The sequence below is a fragment of the Trachurus trachurus genome (assembly GCF_905171665.1).
Source record: "Trachurus trachurus genome assembly, chromosome: 11".
Lineage (NCBI taxonomy): Eukaryota > Metazoa > Chordata > Actinopteri > Carangiformes > Carangidae > Trachurus > Trachurus trachurus.
This window is the reverse complement of record NC_139904.1, coordinates 20655915-20675363: the sequence shown is the minus strand read 5'-3', so window position 1 is coordinate 20675363 and position 19449 is coordinate 20655915. Positions and strand designations below refer to the sequence as shown.

The 19449-nt window shown below is 43.5% G+C and overlaps 3 protein-coding genes across 3 annotated transcripts; all 3 read left to right on the top strand.

Annotated features, from left to right (window-relative positions):
• Positions 1–79: 79 nt before the first annotated feature.
• Positions 80–6817, top strand: zbtb8b (zinc finger and BTB domain containing 8B). Its single transcript, XM_083981870.1, has 5 exons — positions 80–205; positions 2339–2525; positions 2742–3657; positions 3804–3982; positions 6100–6817. The coding sequence occupies exons 2-5, from the start codon at positions 2352–2354 to the stop codon at positions 6412–6414; spliced, it is 1584 nt and encodes a 527-aa protein (XP_083837996.1). The 5' UTR covers positions 80–205; positions 2339–2351; the 3' UTR covers positions 6415–6817.
• A 1226-nt stretch (positions 6818–8043) lies between these two features.
• On the top strand, positions 8044–10954 carry LOC310993224 (tissue alpha-L-fucosidase-like; the record flags this gene model as incomplete). Its single annotated transcript, XM_083981539.1, has 7 exons — positions 8044–8405; positions 8570–8704; positions 9652–9895; positions 10070–10270; positions 10358–10548; positions 10641–10740; positions 10817–10954. 7 exons carry the CDS (start codon positions 8044–8046, stop codon positions 10952–10954), a joined length of 1371 nt encoding a protein of 456 aa, XP_083837665.1.
• Positions 10955–13726: 2772 nt separating this feature from the next.
• LOC310993951 (tissue alpha-L-fucosidase-like) lies at positions 13727–18477 on the top strand. Its single transcript, XM_083982436.1, has 8 exons — positions 13727–14210; positions 14300–14434; positions 15580–15717; positions 15829–15934; positions 16761–16961; positions 17048–17238; positions 17483–17582; positions 17754–18477. The coding sequence occupies exons 1-8, from the start codon at positions 13864–13866 to the stop codon at positions 17886–17888; spliced, it is 1353 nt and encodes a 450-aa protein (XP_083838562.1). The 5' UTR covers positions 13727–13863; the 3' UTR covers positions 17889–18477.
• The last annotated feature ends 972 nt before the right edge of the window (positions 18478–19449 follow it).

Below are 19449 nucleotides of genomic sequence, written 5' to 3'. Positions count from 1 at the left end.
GTGGTGTGGGTCACACTCCAGAGCAGAGGGGGGCGGTAATGCACCAAGTGCTGGATACCGACCGCCGGAAACAAAGAAGAAAAGAAGGCGGAGGTTGTTGGCTAACAGTCTATGGCTAACATCAACACTGGACAATGAGCCTGGCTAATTTCCATTTTGGTGTTATTATAAAGGTTTTTTGACGTTCTGGCGGGTAATCCGACAGGTGAGCCAACGATATGCGTTTTTCTCTCATTGCTGCTGTGTGTAGTTATCCAGCTGCTCTCAATCAATATCTCTGACTAACACTAGCCACTCGGCGCTAGCAACACACGCTAGCATGTAAGCAAACACAAACTCAGGCGATTTGGCTCCTGCCTGCTACTTTCCCACTCGTACACACTAAAGCTAAAAAGGACAACGGGTACTTCTGATGAAACCTCGGCGGTAAACCACTGCACGACCTGCATACGAACAAGAAAAGTAAACTCAGTGAGGACGGTGCCCTCCTCTCACTGTGACCCATTTTAACCCAGCAGTGCAACACATACCTTGACAGAATTGATGCCTTTGCATCACTGCCAATTTCCCCATGATCCTTCTCTGCCTGACAAATAACTCCTCATGACTCTAAGCCTGTGAATATTCCCATTTGTCCAGGTCATAGTTATCTCAAGGAAATTTAAATCGAATGCAACTGGACTTGGTTCAGTTTTTTGGTTACTCATGACTCTAATTATTCTTTGATGTTGAGGAGGCGAAACATTTTCATGCAATGTCGTTTCATGGAGCTCATTACACAACTGATTTATGTTGTATAGTAATCATAATTTACTTACAATCGATCATTTATTATAGCCTATATTACTTTGTTTACCTAATATTTATATGGAGATAAATATATAGGTAAACGTGTTTTACTACCTCTGCATGTAGAAACAGATTATTATTATATTATTATAATTTTCATCATTGTTGTGTCTTTTGTATTGTTGTAAAAACATTTGATGACTGGTAAGTTACCAGCACTGACAAATATTAAACCAAACTTACTGTACACCCCTGACATTTGTTTTATTATATTATATCTTTTCATGGGACAACACTGAAGATATGACACTTTGATACATAGTAAAGTAGTCAGTGTAGGCAAGGCAAGGCAAGGCAAGGCATCTTTATTTATATAGCGCATTTCATACCAAGGCAACTCAATGTGCTTTACATAAAGACAAAACATTAAAAAAAGAAGCATAAAACAGAATAAAAACAAACAAAACACTAAAAACAGAGTTAAAAGCAAGAGCAAATAAAAGAAACATAAAAAAAGAAGCATAAGACAGAATAAAAACAGAGTTAAAAGCAAGAGCAAATAAAAGTAAAATAAAAGAAAATAGATAAAGTTTTAAGTTCTCAGCTATAGCCTAAGCACGCGAAAAGAGAAATGTTTTTAACCTGGATTTAAAAGTACAGCTTGTATAACAGTGTAAATGTGCTGTCCCCTCAAAATAACTCAACACACAGACATTAATGTCTGAACCACTGGCAACAAAAGTGAGTACACCCCTAAGTAAAATGTCCAAATTGTGCCCAAATTTGTGTAGATTATACCTTTTTTCTTCCAGCATTGCCTTAATTGTCTTGGACATAGAGTTCACTAGAGCTTCACAGGTTGCCACTGGAAACCTCTTCCACTCCTCCATGATGACATCACCGAGCTGGTGGATGTTAGACACCTTGCGCTCCTCCACCTTCCATTTGAAGATGGTCCACAGATGCTGAATAGGGTTTAGGTCTGGAGAAATGTTGGACAGTCCATCACCTTTACCCTCAGCGTCTTTAGCAAGGCAGTGGTCGTCTTGGAGATGTGTTTGGGGTCGTTATCTTGTTGGACTACTGCCCTGGGCCCAGTTTCTGAAGGGAGGCGATCATACATTATAAGACTACGGAGTGGCCCGAGGTTCAAATGTCACAGCGTTAATCGTGCGTTTAAAAAAAATAGTGCCGTTAAAAGCATTTTGCGTTAACTTTGACAGCCTTAATATATCTTATATACACACACACACACACACAGATATTGCACAATAACACAGGGGCGTGACTGACTGGTAAAGTGGGTAGAATCTGCCTTCAGAGTCAGACAAGTCATAGGCCCCCATTTGGACGACCAGGCAGCGTGGCGCCCCTCTGGACAGCCGGCAGCCCTAGCATTTGCCTATACTGCCTATGCCACGGGCTGGCCCTGGATATTGGTGTACTTTTTTTTGCCTCCTAGCAATTTGAAATAAAAACATCAACAACATCAACCTCTCGCCGTTCTGTATCCCAGGTGACATACCCTCGTCTCTCCTCTCTCTGCCAGGGTGGTCCGAGACATGGAGGTGCCCTGCTATTTGCCCAAACTGCTGTTTGAGCTCAATGAGCAGCGCAAGCGAGACTTCTTCTGTGACTGCAGCATCCTTGTCGAGGGCCGTGTCTTCAAGGCCCACCGCAACGTGTTGTTTGCTGGGAGTGGATACTTTCGGGCTCTTCTGGTTCACTATCTGCAGGTGAGATTAGGGTACCTGGCTTTTATTTTATTCATTTGAAGTGTTGGTCATGGCTACTTAGAAAACAATGTCATGATCTGACTGAATTAAATGTAGTGTTCCTGTGTTTCATGTGCTCAGATGCCTTACGTGTTTTATTTTAACAGATTGTCTTTTATTGAAATAGCGAAGAAGTCAGCTCCTGACGTTGTATGTGTGTGTACATGTCTCTTTCAGGACAATGGCCAGCGCTACAGCACTGCATCGCTTGACATTGTAACAGCTGATGCTTTTTCAATTATCCTTGACTTCCTGTACTCTGGCCGCTTGGCCCTAAACAGAAGCAATGTCATTGAGGTGATGTCGGCCGCCAGCTACCTGCAGATGACAGATCTGGTGAACTTCTGTAAAGGATATATCCGCTCGTCTTTGGAAATATGCAACAAGGAGAAGGATAGGAACACAGAGAAGGAGGACCAGGGGCAGGATGGAGGGATGGGACCGGCGGACAGCGGCACCCCGGCTGTGACAATCTCTAATGGCGTGGCGGGTGCAGAGCCTCGCTCACAGGTTGCAGAGGCAGACAGAGGTTCGGGTCTAGGTCCGGAATCGGTGAGCTCGGCTCGAACCCCTGTGTCTATCCCTGTCGGCACCCCCCCAGGGACCAGCAGAGACATGGACAGCGACTATCATTCTAGGGAGGAGTTTACATCTGGGAGTGAAGGACAGAAAGGACACATGGATCAGACCAACCTCTCATCTTCCTCATCATCTGCTTTGACCCCAGAGTTAGTGAACCCCAAGATAGAGTACGACCCCGATGAGGAGCTTATGGAGTCCCCTGACACCAAAGACCTTGCTTCGTATCCTGGTCCCTCTTTGCATAATCCTCATCACAGCAGGTTACTTCCCCCTAGTCCCTCTCCCTCCACTGAGCGCTCCCCTTTGGGATACAGCCCGTCTTTCAATGCCAGGCAGCTGATGGAGATGCTGGCCAGAGGTGAAGGCCCCAGTCCTCTGGGAGACCGAGGGGGGCAGCGCTTTAACCAAGGACTTGGTGGCAGCACAGGTGGAGGCAGAATGGATGAAAGTTTAGGGTTTGTTGGATCATCTATAATGGAGATCCAGTCTGACTGGCTTGGAGAGGACACGGGTAAATGGCTCCGGGTGACATTAAAAATATGAATTGAAACCAATTCTGTGTTGCTCTCAGAACAGGGTACATATCATGCAGAGTTGTCGTAAGTGGGATAGATGACCTGATGGCCTCTCTCTCTCTCTCTCTCTCTCCCCCTGCAGGTGATGGCTTGGTAGTGCCGGTGAAACTCCACAAATGTCCATTCTGCCCATACACTGCAAAGCAGAAGGGTATCATGAAGAGACACATCCGATGCCACACAGGAGAGAGGCCCTTCCCTTGTCCCATGTGTGGCAAAAGGTTCACACGGCAGGAGCATCTTCGCAGCCACGCCCTCAGCGTAAGCACTCCCAGTGTAGTTGCCAGAGCAGAAAAACCTGGAAACTTTGTTCTACAGGTGGTGTTAACGTGCCAGCAGCCATAACTTTAAATTACCTAGGTCGATAGTTTTGTTTTTCAGATGTGGATTTCTAAAACTTCTTTTAAAGAACACCAGGGCATTCATGGATAGCACCAACTATTCTCCATGAACCTACCCCAGATTAATCAAAGGTTTAGCAAAAAGTGTATCTTTATCTAGAGTAGCAAAGGCTGGTCTTTTGTTGACAGCTGCTGAAAAGAAAATTAATTAACTTCTTAAAGATTTAGAAGTTCTTCTTGATTTTGATTCATTCTTAAAGGGATAGTTCAGTTGTTTTAGAGGAAAATTCATGCAAAACAGCTGATGCACCTTCCTGTCAAGGGCAGTTTTTCTGCAAGCAGTCTCTACATTTACCTCGAAAACAACTCTGTCTCATAACGTTCCATTATTATCTCATAGCGTGGTGAATGTGCAGGTCACAACTTGTCCATGAGAGCGTTTTGGAGTTGTTGGATTGTGTATTTGATGAGTTTGATGAGGGAAACCAAGAAATTCCATGAGCGTCCCTAGCATAGCTCTGAGCAGCTCACGGCTCTGCTCCACCGTTCCAAAAATAGCTTGCAACGACAAATAAAGGTAACAAACCTATTGCTATGACTATAGGGATTATGGCAATGGGCCAATTTGCCTAAATGTTGAACTATCCCTTTAACTGAAAGGAATTGATCTGAAGTGGTAGTTTGTACAAATGTTGAAGCCAGTAACTGCTCACAGTTGTAAATAGAAATAAATTAAAGGTCCCATATTATGCTGTTTTTCAACTATTTCACATGGTTCTAAGTTGTCCAACCATATTGTATTCCTAGTGTATTGTCTCCAAATCAATCTGCAGCTCTACATCTCAGTAATCTAAAAGTGTCTCTCCAGAGCTCTCCTGAGAACGAGCCATTTCTGTGTCTGCACCTTGAAATGCAAATAAGATGTGCAAACCACGTCCACTCCACAGCTGTCACGGGCAGAGGGTGTGGTTTTCACTACAGGTACATGTGCCAGTGTTGACATTGGGACAGGGGTCGGGCATTGATTTCCGAAAAAAAAAAAAAAAAAAAAATCTGAGACTGGCATCTTGTCTGAAAAAATGTAAATGTTCCTTTTTTTCTTTTTTCTTTTTACTGTGGCAGAAGGAGAAACATGGAGAGACTCCTACCAGAAAGTTCTGTGTGAAACTGTCAAATAAAAAAAACGTGTAGTGAAACTGAGGAGCGCAGCACAAACTGTGCACTGTTGTATGGACTGATGAGAAGTTACTGGAGAATATTGACGTGGTTTTGCGCCGGGAGAGGAGACTTCCTCGTTCAGTTGTCTCTCATTCCGTGATGAGGACCGCTGCGCTGATGAGAAGCGGTATCATCCCAATATTCTCTGATCCGCGATTTCATTTTTAATGACAGGCGACGGTTTTTCAGTCAATGATTCAAAATGATCATCTGGCCGCCGCGGTACGGACCGCTCCTCCCGTAGGTCGACCGCTTCATGTCAAATGACGGACGGCGGACGGGGAGAGAGAGGTTCGCTGTTAACGGAAAAGTGTCAGCGGGCGGAGCTCACGTTTTTCCAGACTGGCCCAGGGGGAGTATAAGGAAGTACCGGGAGGTGGAGTCACCTGAGTTCAGCGCATCCTGACGTCAAGTCTGCCAGCACTTCCAATTCGCCCGTTTGGAGACACGATCTCAAAAAAGTGTAGAAATCAATTAAGGGAGTGAACAGACTTTTTTCACCTCCAGGCGTCATAGAAAGGCCACAGGAACACATAGGACCACTACAAAACCTGTAGAAAGTGGATTTTGCATAATATGGGCCCTTTAAAGTAAATTTGTAAATAGTAATCATCCCCCTCACTCCTAAATGTATGCACTTAAACTCAGTTCTTTCCCTGTTGCTTGTGTTTTGTATGGAGTGACATAATGAGAAGTGTAAACCTCACGTGCCCTGTAATGCTGTTCTTTGCTTACCGTAGAACAATCTAGTTGTTGTTGGCTTTCCATCCAATATGATTGACATACAGCTGTCTTTCTCACTGTGTCACCAATTGGCAGGTCCACAGACACTACTGGCCAGTGTCTTGTAAGAGCTGCAGGCGAACCTTCACTGGATCCAGCGTCTCACCGGGACTCAGGCGCTTCGGTATCTGCGACAGCTGCAACTGCGTGACCACCACTCATGATGATTCTGCCCCGGTTCACACTGCCAGCCAACCAGAGTCCATGGAACGAGTGGATGGGGGTACAGATTGGTCCAGTTTTATGGACGACGTGGATGAGGTGGAGGTCGGCAGAGTGGAAGACTTGGTGGAGAAACAGATGCTTGAACGGCAGCTGGCTGTCTGCACTGATGTGGGTCACACGCTGTGAATCTGTAGCCCAGTGTACCAGTAAAAAAAAAAAAAAATCCACTACATAAATAATTAACTGTGGCCATACTGTTATCAATGTTAAATTGTTACCGTACGATTCACCTATTTATTGATTCCTTTTTACCTGTTGGAGATATAGTGCTCCTGTGATTTGACTCAAAATAGATTCAGTGTTGATTGTCCTTTAAAATCACGTGGCCTTTATTTTCCCGCCCATCCTTGCACAGTTGATAAATCCAAATTTGCCTGTATGCACTGTACATAAAGAGATTGTGGCTGTCAAAGCTGTACTATGTTATGATCCCAGATGATTCCAGTTTACAGATCATTCAGAAAGAGTTAGCTTTGTGTTAATGATGGGGCCACTGTGGGAATTATTACAATAAATGTGTCAAACTGTTGACATGTTTTGTGTGTGTATGTTCATGTCAGTTTTTCAGTTCAGTCCCCTGCTGCTTGACAGAGGAGATTAGGCGAGCCACCAGTATTGTTTTTGACATTAAGAAGTGTCCGACGCCCTCTAGTGGTTTAATCCTTACCAGTGAGAAAAAAAGCATTCTTCATGGCAGATAGATAGATAGATAGATAGATAGATAGATAGATAGATAGATAGATAGATAGATAGATAGATAGATAGACAACTAGAATGATAAACAAGGAAATTATCAAATATCAGTTTATAGAAGTGATATCTCACTCTTAAAAGAAGTGCTGTATACCAGAGTAACAACTGTCAAGTTGTCTCCGGCAATCTGCATTTCCTAGTTTGGCGACGGCTGTGTCACTAATGTCTGTTTGAAAGTCACCTTTTTTCAGTGGATTTGGTGACCTTTTACCCTGCACCGAAGAGCAGATGTTGCAGGTCCTGGCCAGCAACCTCAGACTCCACCACCATCCTCAATGATCTCCCTATATTCAGCCATGCCTCCTCTCATCTTCCCTGCGCTGATTGAGTTTTCTTACTTCATTCTTTTCTTTCATTTGTCTCTTTCCCTGGTTCTCTCTCCCTTTGCCATTGCGATCTAAAATACATGGTATTTATTTAATTATTATATGTTGTGCTCTGATTACTTTGAACTCAATTTTTCATAAACATTATCAAAAAAGACTAGAAACAAGACAAAAAACAACAACTCATGACCATTTTACAATTTGAACAGTGATACAGCCATTCCCAGCTAATAAATAATTTGCTCTTTACTTAAAATATTGAGAATATTGACACCACATTATAGGATATATTTTGATATGAATATTAAGTTTGTCTAAACATAATGCAACTTGTTAGAAGGCTGCCTCGCCCCAATTTCTGACATTTGAAATGTCATGATTTTGTTTGAACCGGTTGTTACATTTACTTTCTTTTGCTAGAGAAAGACCTGCTTCAGGTTGAGCCTTAGTCTAATTCACAATACAATCTGTCAAAGATAGTAATATTATTTTTAAGCAGCTGCAGCTTTAAGCGGGCGTGCGACACCTGGGTCCCTCCCTCCCATGGATGCTACAGGTAGCTACATAGTGAAGACACAGGTGTAGGGTCACTTGGTCCGACTGACAAGGAGCAACAAGCAGGAGTTTTAAAATCACTACAGAGCTCCAACCTTCCTCAGAGGTCATCCTGCTCCAAATGGGACCTGCATGCATTATCCCACTGCTGTGCGTCATCCCTCTACTTTTGAGCAGACCTGGGTGCGCAGCGCGTTACGCACCAAACTGGGACAGTCTGGATGCGAGACCCCTGCCCCGGTGGTTCGACGAGGCAAAAGTCGGGATCTTTGTTCACTGGGGGGTTTTCTCGGTCCCCGGGTTCGGCCAGTACAGTGAGTGGTTCTGGTATTGGTGGCGTTCCGAGAAGCGCGCAGAGTGTGTTGAGTTCATGCAGAGAAACTACCCGCCGGGCTTCAAGTACGCAGATTTTGCGACAGAGTTTCGTGCAGAATTCTTTGACCCGGATACATGGGCGGAAATAATCAATGCCTCTGGTGCCAGGTATGACCATGAGCTCCATTTCTTCCCTATACCCCTCAAAATGTGCACAAACAGGTCTCTCTTGTTGTCGCTGTTTGCTCAGCACCAGCCACACCTGCAAAATGTCTTTTATACTGCTGCTGACCCTGAAATGTGTGTGGCTGTTGGTGCTCTGTCATTTCAAGGTATGTGGTATTCACATCCAAACACCATGAAGGATTCACAAACTGGCCCTCAGCAGACTCCTGGAACTGGAATTCAATGGACGTCGGTCCTCACCGGGACCTGGTGGGAGAACTGGCTGCAGCTGTCAGGAAACAGTAAGACAGTATACACTAGTACTCACAAAATGTTAGGGATATTCAGCTTTCGGAAGAAACTTCTGATAGCACCTAAAATGCAATATAACCTTTACAGGTGAACTTAATTTGACCTTTTGTCCAACTGTTCAACACTGAAGTACTTACAACATAATAATAATAATAATAATCTTTTATTACGGACTCAGGTCCATTATGGGGAGACAATACAAAAAACACATACAATACAAGATAAAAAACACCATCATAAATTTAAAACACATACAGACACCTGTTCCAGTGTCTCCAGAGACCTGACAAGTAATATATAATGTGCTGTTCAATAGCAAGGTGATTAACAGCAAAAATTACAGACAGTCTGATCCATGAATCGACCACAAAATGGTTCAATGGCAGTTTGTACTGAAACAGTCCTCTTCATTATGCTGTTCATATTCTGACATCATGAGACCACCACATCTAGCAAATAAAAATACCTGGCCATGTTGAGGCTTCAGACGATGGGATGTTGTCAGGGTCCACTGAGCTCACCACTGTTGTTAGCTTTTGTGTCAATTAATAGTTTGAGACAAAGACATTACCAATCCATACTTCTACTTAAAAGCCATTCTTTCATGATATAACTAACTATTTACATTTCCCATAAATTTCACCCCAAAGTCGCCTAACTTTTTGTGAGTAGTGTAGTTTAATAAATGAGCATTGGGCCAGGAAAAATGGCAATAATGTTAAATATGTCATTCATTTTAATAGAAGATGAGATTAATGATTGAAGAAATATTTCAGTTCAGTTGGAATCTAAAAGACACAGCTTCTGATATGAGATTGATAACAATAATCCGTGACATAATTCAATAATGTTGTCCTCGCGCCCCATTTTCAACAAGAGCTTTCTACTCATAAATTGCGGTGTTCACATTACATGACTGATAATTTTCTTTCCCCAGCTCACTGCATTTTGGTCTGTACCACTCCCTGTTTGAATGGTACCATCCACTTTTCTTGATGGACCAAGCCACAGGATTCAAGACTCAACATTTTGTTGCCCGTAAGACTCTTCCTGAGCTGGTGAACCTCGTGATGGCATACAAGCCCGATCTGATCTGGTCTGATGGGGACTGGGCAGCACCAGATACCTACTGGAACTCCACACAGTTTCTGGCCTGGCTTTACAATGACAGCCCAGTCAAGGTGAAAGACACTATGCATATATCCATTACATATGATGTGTTAATAATGCTAATACCCCAGGAATGCAACTGAGAAATATAACGAGATAAGAAATTATAGGAGCTCTATGTGTGAGAATAAATTAGAGTATTGGTTGGTATACTGTTGCATATTTAGTGACAAATGTTTCTTCAGGATGTGGTGGTTACCAATGACCGGTGGGGTAATGGTTGCTACTGCAAACATGGAGGCTATTACAACTGCGCTGACAGATACACCCCAGGTAAACTTCCAGACCACAAGTGGGAAAAATGCCAGTCCATCGACACCCGTTCCTGGGGCTACAGGAGAGACATGAAGCTCAGTGAACTCATGGATCTGCCCACCATCATAAAGGTGAAAAGTCACGGTTATTCGTGCCCAGTTATTTTGTGGTTAGTTGACGGGTAATCTTGTTTTAAATGTAACACTGTCTCACCACAGGACATGGTGAACGTGGTTGCAATGGGTGGCAACTACCTACTGAACATTGGGCCCATGTCAGATGGCATGATTGCCCCAGTGTTTGAGGACAGGCTGAGGGGACTTGGTGCCTGGTTGGGGATTAACGGGGAGGCTATCTATGCCTCCAAACCCTGGAGGATCCAGATGGAGAACAGCACTGTCCAAGTCTGGTGGGACTGAGAATTATATGTCACGTTCCATTTCACTGTTATGAAAAAGCCTGTTGTTGTACGGCTTTACCTACTGTTTGCTCTTACGACAGGTACACTGCCAAAAACAGCACCGTTTATGCCATATTCTTTGGTTGGCCACCCAAACAACTCCTTCAGCTTCCAACACCAAAGACATCTGGCGCAACAAAAGTAAGCCTTACACTGTACCTGGTAAATTTAACATTATTTGCTGTGAACTCTAAACTATCATGTTTTGCATCCACAGGTGACACTTTTGGACTATCCAGACGTACCACTGAAGTGGATGCCAGTGACACAAACAGCTGGACTGACCATTTCTATGCCTGCTATGCCAGTATCTCTTGGGAATACCTGGACTCTAAAACTGGAGGGTGTAGCCTAATATTACAGAGGCAGCAAAATGAGATCTCAATATGCAAGTCTATTACGTACTTCTGTTTACAAAATACACACTTGATGTGTGCAATTGTGTTAAAAATGAATATGTTTTGGGGTCATGGTCAATGGTTTTAATATTTCTCCTAATTGTCTGTTCTGCTGCCTTGACACCCGGTTGCTCTGAACACTTTGGTGTTTGTATTACATTTTGATTATAAGTTGGATTCATTTGTTAGTGGGTTTAGGTCAGGTGATGGATAACTCAATTAACACTTTTGTGTAGGCCTATAATTCCATATGCATCCTTCATAGTTTTGATGACAGTATGAATCTACAATGTAGAAAATAATTTTAAAAAAATAAAGAAAGACAATTGAATGAGAAGGTGTGTCCAAACTTTTTACTGTACAACAACAATCTGGTATTTTCTCTACAAAATGTTTCAGCCAATGGCACTGTGATGTTCTAGTACCCTATTGGTGGTTTTATCTATGTTTTTTGTTTGTTTAAATACAAACTATATGATGACAATATAATAACTTATGGCTATGTATTCTTGATGGAAAAAATAATAGAGCTCACGAAGCCAACTGAGGGAGGCGAGAGTGAGCCTCCGTGGAGCCGGATATGCAGCACCAAAGAAGAAGAATCATTTATTTTTACGACTTTGTTTTGTTTCCAGCAGCAAACGAGCGTGTCCGTGTAGTCTAAGTTACCGCTTTAGAAATCCCTCCCCCCCCCCGGGCTGCATCAGTGTCGGGAGAACCGGTGACACATGGGGAAGTCTCGGGATTTGAGTGAGTTTGAGCGGGGTATGATCGTCGGAGCGCGCAGCGCCGGCTGCAGCATCTCGGAGACAGTGAAGCGGCTGGGCTTCTCCAAGACTGCGGTGTCTCGAGTTTACCGGGAATGGTGCGAGAAGCGTAAGACCTCCAGTCACCGGGGCTCCTGCGGGAGAAAGCGCCTCGTCGACGAGGACGGTGAAAAGATGATGGAGAAGGTGCTGGAAGCCAACACACAGGCCACCAACGAGCAGATCCAGGCTCTGTATAACAGCGGCGCGCAGGAGAAACCCATCTCACTCGCTACAACGCGCCGGACGCTGAAGCGACTGGGCTACAGCAGCCGCAAGACCCAGCGACGGGATTCACTGATCGTGGCCGGGCTGGAGGCTTTAGCTGTGTACGCGTCCTCCTGCCCTCAACAGGTAGAGACCTCCTCCACGGACCTGGTGCGCAGGGACGAGAGTGAGGCGGACTCCAGGGTTCAGTCCTCTGCGGAGGCTGACTGCAGCGGTCAGAGTCACCTGGAGCCGCGGATGGAGTGAAAGGAGTGGACGCCTCTTTCAAATATGACCCCCCCCCCCCCCCCATTGTTTCCCAATAAAGTTTCTTTGTTAACATGTGCATTGTGGGCCTATTGGGCAGTGACTGAGCATCTCTTTGCTCTTCAACAGCCTTGGGGAGTCCACAAGATGTTGGAAACATTTGTTGCTATTGACATGAATGTAGAATCGCAGATCTGTCAGCTGCACATTCATGCTGTCAATCTCCAGTAGTTAAAAAAAGTGGGGTCAGATCTGGTGAGTGAGGAGGCCACAGAAGTTCACATATAGCCTACTTGAACAGTTTGAGCCTCATGGTGTGCTATCAAACTGAAAGTTTACCAGAAGATATTAAGTTATGACTATGATGGTGGGGGTGGCACTGAAATCATGATTGATGGTAAATTGATGATGATTGCGGCCATAAGTGTGTCAGGAAAACATTCCCTACATCCCCTACATTCTCCATAGAGAACTGCTGCTCCCTTGATCCCCTTTTGGAGACTATTATGAATGACAATCCCGAGATCAGCAGAGTGATGATTATGTAAATCACAGTTGCCCCTGACAGCAACAGGCCCTGCTGTCTGATGTGGGATGTAAATGTGGCAAGGTGAAGAGGGCCCGGGCAGGGATTGAACCCACACCTCCCGGGTAAGAGTCATGCGCGCTTGCCAGTCACCCAAAGGGACATCCCCTTGGCCAAGTAGCCAGGGCACATGATCAATTGGAGGCATAGTGACAGGAACCTCAACTGTCACATAAACTGATGCTCCTGTATCTGCATTGCTCCCATGTTACTGTGTTTGTTTGGAGAAAAAAAGCAGGGGGTTCCTAATAAACAGCCCGGTGAATGTATACTTTGTAATTGGTGCAGAGTCCCTGGAGATGGAAAAAAAGAATACAAAAATCAGTGCCTATGTATTTTTAAAAAGGTGAATGTTTGTCTTTTGCCTGTATGTAGGGACAAATTCTAATCTTGGCTAAACTAGATTGTACTGCACTTTGTTTTGTTTTGTTTATTTTAAGTCCATGCAATTGATTACAGGAAGATCTTTGCCCATTTTGTTGCCTTCAAAACAATAAAAAAAAAAGTCTCTATGTACTGCAGCCTTTCTCCTGATATCAGCATGCTTGACTGAACAGATTGAAAGGTCCTTAAAAAAAATCCCCCTTACTTTAGTGGTGATACAAAATAAAGGAGGTAGGATATTATACCAAACTTAAATGTATTTAATTGCGATTTTATGTGATAGACCACAATTATGCAACTTTTTGTTGGTCTGTGGTTGTAACGTGACATAATGTGGAAAAGTTCAAGGGGTAGCCTATGAATACTTTTGCAAGGCGCTGCAGCTATGTCTGTTCAATAAAGTTGTGATTTTAAAAAAAGAGAGAGAGCGCAGATCGTCACGTGAACACTCATATGTTTACAATCACATGACCGGGGAAGTAAGTCACCTGCACATTCACAACACAAAGCGAAACCCACGTCGGTCCAGACCAGCAGCCCGAGCCTCCTTGTAGTGTCTGTGTAACGTTAGTGGTGAAGGAGCTGGATGGTTGACTGAGCTGCAGCTGCTGCAACGATGCTGCTGCTGCTCTTGTTGCTCTGTGCCGCCGCCTCGGTCTCCGGGGCGACGGCTCGGTTCACGGCGGACTGGAAGAGCCTGGACGCCAGACCGCTGCCTCCGTGGTACGACGAGGCCAAACTGGGGATTTTTATCCACTGGGGTGTGTTTTCTGTCCCCGGCTTTGGCAGCGAGTGGTTTTGGTGGCACTGGCAGGGTCAGCAGCCTCCGGACCCCAAGTGTGTGATCTACATGGCCATGAACTACCCGCCCGGATTCAGCTACCCGGAGTTCGCGCCCCAGTTTCACGGCCAGTTCTTCAACCCGGAGGAGTGGGCGGACATGTTTAAAGCCTCAGGCGCAAAGTGAGTCCAAAATATGGGCGCTTTTCTCCTACACCTGCTACTAAAAACGTATTAAATGTATCCATGACATATTATTATCTGAATTACAGATATGTCGTCCTGACTGCCAAACACCACGAGGGCTTCACTAACTGGGCTTCTCCAAACTCCTGGAACTGGAATTCAGTCGATACTGGTCCTCACAGGGATCTGGTGGGAGACCTGGGAGAGGCAGTGCGCAACAGGTGGGTTTGAAGTGTCAAGTCAAAGTCATTTTATAAGTGTTCATATTATAGATAGATAGATAGATGGGTAGATAGATAGGATCTTAATTTGTCATTGCACAAAAAAATACAATGCAACTTTGTTTAGAAGCTTGAATAAAAATAACACAATAATGCAATGAGTGTTGTAACCTTCGATCTTCCTGGTCATGTGACATCCACTGCCTTCACTCTGCTTCCTGGTTCAGTATCAGTACTGCTTATACTTTTATGGTCCTTGTATATGTGACAGTTGAGGTTCCTGTCACGATGCCTCCAATTCACTTTATGCACAGCTACACTACTTCCTGAAATAAGCCAGCTCGTTTAATTCTTGTCTTACATTATTGGACCAACTGATTAATCCAGGTGTGTCTGAGTAGTCACAGTGGTCAGACACAGTTGGTCCAATAATGTAAGACAGGAATTAAACGAGCTGGCTTATTTCAGGAAGTAGTGTAGCTGTGCATAAAGTGAATTGATCATGTGCCCTGGCTACTTGGCCAAAAGGATGTCCCTTTGGGTGACTGGCAAGCGCGCATGACTATTACCCGGGAGGTGTGGGTTCAATCCCTGCCCGGGCCCTCTTCACCTTGCCACATATGGATTAGGTTTAGTGTCTTTGTTTACACTGTCAAGTCATGTGAGCTGCGCAATTGGCTTTTAGTGCCACAGTAAACATATCAGCAACATGTCACTGCACACAGATATGAGCTCTGTGAGGAATGAGTAGAAAGCAGACTCCTGGCAGTGAAGAAACATTGACCACTGTGCCCTCATAGTCAGCACCAGAGGTAAATTATGTCTTCCCCTTTATGTAGCCTACTGTAAATATCAACAACAACTGCAAAGGGAGAAGGTTAATCCCTTGTGACTGAGAAACCACATACATACCAGCCTTGGAGACCAGACTCACAGAACAGAGGTAACATCATATACTGTATGGTATTGACATGTATTGGTGATATCTCTGTTCTCCTTGATTGATTATACTTCAATGAATTGTCTTCAGCATAAGACATCTCCCTAACACAGACACATATTGAGTCATCAGGGAGGGAAATGGTGGCATGGTGTCATTTTCTACTGTCTTGAACAAGAAGTTAAAGTGTAATTTCTTTATTTAGGTCATTGCACTACGGACTCTACAACTCCTTGTATGAGTGGTTCCACCCTCTCTACCTGGCTGACAAGAAGAACGGATTCAAAACACAGGACTTTGTGATGCATAAACTGCTACCAGAGCTTTACAACATGGTTGTAAGGTTTGTACTGCTGAAGTTATTGCACCAGCTGCTCGCACTACTGCATGTTTACACTGACATGTGCATCTACGAGAGTGTGTCTGAGCCTTTAGCCATCCTGTTGTCTTGTAGGTACAGACCTGAGTTGATATGGTCTGACGGGGACTGGGAAGCGCCCGACACCTACTGGAACTCCACCCAGTTCCTGGCCTGGCTCTACAACGACAGCCCTGTTAAAGTAAGTGGGTTTATGCCAAAGAAGAAATGCACAGATTGTATTTACATCGAGCAAGAAGACCATCAACAGTCAGTTGTTTCAGCGGTGTTGCATGGACTCATGAGCAGTGATGGGAATAACATCATTACCAAATAACTGCGTTATTAACGGCGCTACTTTTTTCAGTAACGAGTAATCAAAAAAGTTCCTGTTTCCCCCATTATATAGCCGTTACCATTACTGACAATTAATTCTGCCGTTACTCATCGTTACTTGATTCAAGAAGCCCAGTCACAAAATAAAATACACCGTTACGTACACATTTTTTCAGTCCATCAACTAGTCGGAAATAAACCATTTATCTGGAACTAACAGTATTCAGTATAATACTGAGTGAGTTGGTTAGTTCCGTTAGTTCCAGATAAACCGAGGGTTACAGTTATGTTTAGGAGGGCGAGTCACAGTAATTCGACATATTTGAGCATTTTATAAAAAAGAAACGCAATAGTTACTTTTCCTGGTAAGGAGTTACTTTTATGAATAAAAAGAAAATGTGAATATTTCCCTATCTGCAGCCTTTGCAAAATGGAGATGGCGTACCACAGTGTTTTTCTAAATTAATAATCGCCAACTAAAAAGTAATCGCTAGATTAGTAGAAAAATTAATCGTTACACTAATCGATTAATCAAATAAATAGTCGATAGATTAATTGAGAGAAAAACAATTGTTTAGGACAGCCCTAATATAGTAATTCAGTTACTTTTTGGGGAAGTAACTAATAACCATAACTAATTAGTTTTTAACAGTAACATGCCCAACACTTATGAGATCTCCCTTTGCCTTCAGGATACCATCGTGACCAATGACAGATGGGGAGCTGGCTGTGCCTGTAAACACGGTGGCTACTATAACTGTGAGGACAAGTACACTCCAGGACAGCTGCCAAAGCACAAGTGGGAGAAGTGCACATCTGTGGACACGCACTCGTGGGGTTACCGACGGAACATGAAGATGAGCGAACTGATGGACTTGCCCACTATCATAGAGGTGAGGAGAAGAGATAGCAGTCATTTAGATATGATTTATCACCAACAAAGCTGTTTAACCCTCTCCCTGATGATGCTATCATAAAGGATCTGGTTCGCACCGTGGCTCTGGGAGGCAACTACCTCCTGAACGTGGGTCCCACTCCTGACGGGATGATCCCTGCTGTGTTTGAGGAGAGGCTCCGGGGCGTTGGAGCGTGGATGGAGATCAACGGAGATGCCATTTATGCTTCTAAACCCTGGAGGGTCCAGACAGAAAACACAACTGTGTCAGTCTGGTAAGAAGCATTCAGATTTTATTGATTGATTGATTGATTGTTTCTTTTTAATGACCACACAGCCAGGCTGGTGGAATGTGCTTCCAGTACAGCTCATTGGTACAAGTTCCAAACATATAACATAGTATATAGATTAGACATACATACAATCATAAGGGCCATGCTTGTGCTGCTGTGTAGAGGTGATCAAGTGATTGATCAATTCATTGATATAAAGCTACATCTGTCAACTCTAATTTTCTAGGTATACATCTAAAGGGAGTTCTGTTTATGCCATCCTGACGACCAAACCCACCACGGCCACAGTGCAACTGCTGGAACCCATAACATCAGCAGCCACCAAGGTGAAGTGATTAAGATGATATTTTAAAGACACGAACCAAAAGAAATGAATTACAGAAACAATGAAGTCTGACAGAACATTACAACCTGCTTATTTAACTTTAATTAACTTGTGTGATTCCAGGCATGTGAGATGTAAGAATCTAAATAGCTGTTATTTGTCCAACATCCAGGTGACCTTACTGGGGAATCCAAAGCCCTTACCCTGGTCCCCAGTCCAGCCCAGTTCTGGCCTGATTGTCCTCCTGCCTGAGCTGCCCTGTGCCCCCGGTCAGGCCTGGACACTCAAACTGGACGGTGTCCAGTGAAGCTCAAACACCAACAAGTGCCCAACCTCTCCACAGCTGAATGTGCAGAACTTTAAACTCAGGTTTTTACTCTGTGGAAAAAAGGGGACACACGTGCACTATGGTGAAAGGAACCACACTGATTAAATAGATTCATATATTTGTGAGGAAAAAGAAATATCAGCACACTCCCCTTCCATGATTCATTGTTTGCTGTTGCTGTGCCACTTAATTCTGCTCTTTTTTAAACGATTGAATGAATCAATGAATGCAGCTTCTCAAATATCTATAACGTCTGTTTCAGAAATGAACCAGAATTGGAGTGGGTTGTTTTAAAATGAATACTTATTTTTTACTTATTTTTTTACTGTATGGTTTTGAAATTGTGGGATAAAGCATCACTTTTTGTCTGATGAATGACTATTGTTAGAAATAAAAGATATATTAAAAAAATTGTTACTCAAGAGTCACTTCAGCCTTATCTGTCCTCACGCTGTCCTCAGTCTGAAGGGTGTCTGAACTAGAAACAAAGACACCGTAAAAAATTTTAAAAATCGCCTGTGTGGATTTTGGTCATTTTCTCCAAAACCACTGGCCCGATTTCAACCAGACCTTCTGCGTTGGACTCCCCTCAGACCCCCAGATGATATATACGAGTTTGGAGAAATTTGAAGAAATTTTAATTTTTGGTCAAAAACACTTGCGGGTCAAAATCTCCTGTGTTGTTTTTGGTCATTTTCTCCAAAACCACTGGCCTGATTTGAACAAATGATTACTGTAGAAATTCTACTCTTGAGCGTCACACAGAATTGTTTGGGAGAATAGCACTAAAAATAGCAAAGACAGAAGTGTTTGTGTAAAGTTCATCAGTGTGTTGCTGTTGATTTGAAAGTGAATCGAATTGACACAGGTGTGTATCATTTTGTTGCTAGAATGACATTTTTACAAAGGGTTGTAAGGTTTTGATTTCAGAGCTGTGAGGTGTTTTACAAGTGTTGTGTCTTATCTCACTTTTGTGTAGAGTTTTGACACAGTGAGCCAAATTTTGAAAAAAGTGTGTAAGCAATTGGCAAAAACTGTAACAATAACCGTCATGTGTAGAGCATATTGAGTTCATCAGTATGGCAGCACAATCTAATTTCTCAGCAACTTCTCACAAAACAGGGCTTTCAACGTTTCTACGCATATCTATGCAAGTGAAAACGTTAAGTATCTGGGTTTCATGTTTTGTGGTGTTGTGTGGTTTATCTCCTGTGAGACTATATGATATAAACAAACACAGGTGTGAAATATAGAAACACTTTATTCCCAGAAGTTGTAGCAGTAGAGTTATGTTCAGACAAATAAAAGGCCAATGAACCAACTTGAGTACAACGGTATGACGTACAACAAGAGCTTACCCATTCACATTCTGTAAACCCACATACAGAAACACAATGATTGTTACTGTCCCATCAAGCTATGGACACTGGACAGCTCTAGTACATGGACAACAGAATATACTTTTGCTTGAGGGTGGGGCAGCTTGAACGCTTGATTTAGGACACCGAATGTAGCAGATGGGAGGAGTTGTACTTTCTCT

What these genes read in the sequence shown, in the direction of transcription:
- zbtb8b (XM_083981870.1), top strand. Translation starts at nt 2,352, where the DNA reads ATGGAGGTGCCCTGCTATTTGCCCAAACTGCTGTTTGAGCTCAATGAG. An exon ending in TTCTGGTTCACTATCTGCAG is followed by an intron (nt 2,526 to 2,741) that starts GTGAGATTAGGG and finishes TGTCTCTTTCAG; the next exon opens with GACAATGGCCAGCGCTACAG. An exon ending in TTCGCAGCCACGCCCTCAGC is followed by an intron (nt 3,983 to 6,099) that starts GTAAGCACTCCC and finishes ACCAATTGGCAG; the next exon opens with GTCCACAGACACTACTGGCC.
- LOC310993951 (XM_083982436.1), top strand. Translation starts at nt 13,864, where the DNA reads ATGCTGCTGCTGCTCTTGTTGCTCTGTGCCGCCGCCTCGGTCTCCGGG. An exon ending in AACACAACTGTGTCAGTCTG is followed by an intron (nt 17,239 to 17,482) that starts GTAAGAAGCATT and finishes CTAATTTTCTAG; the next exon opens with GTATACATCTAAAGGGAGTT. An exon ending in TAACATCAGCAGCCACCAAG is followed by an intron (nt 17,583 to 17,753) that starts GTGAAGTGATTA and finishes TCCAACATCCAG; the next exon opens with GTGACCTTACTGGGGAATCC.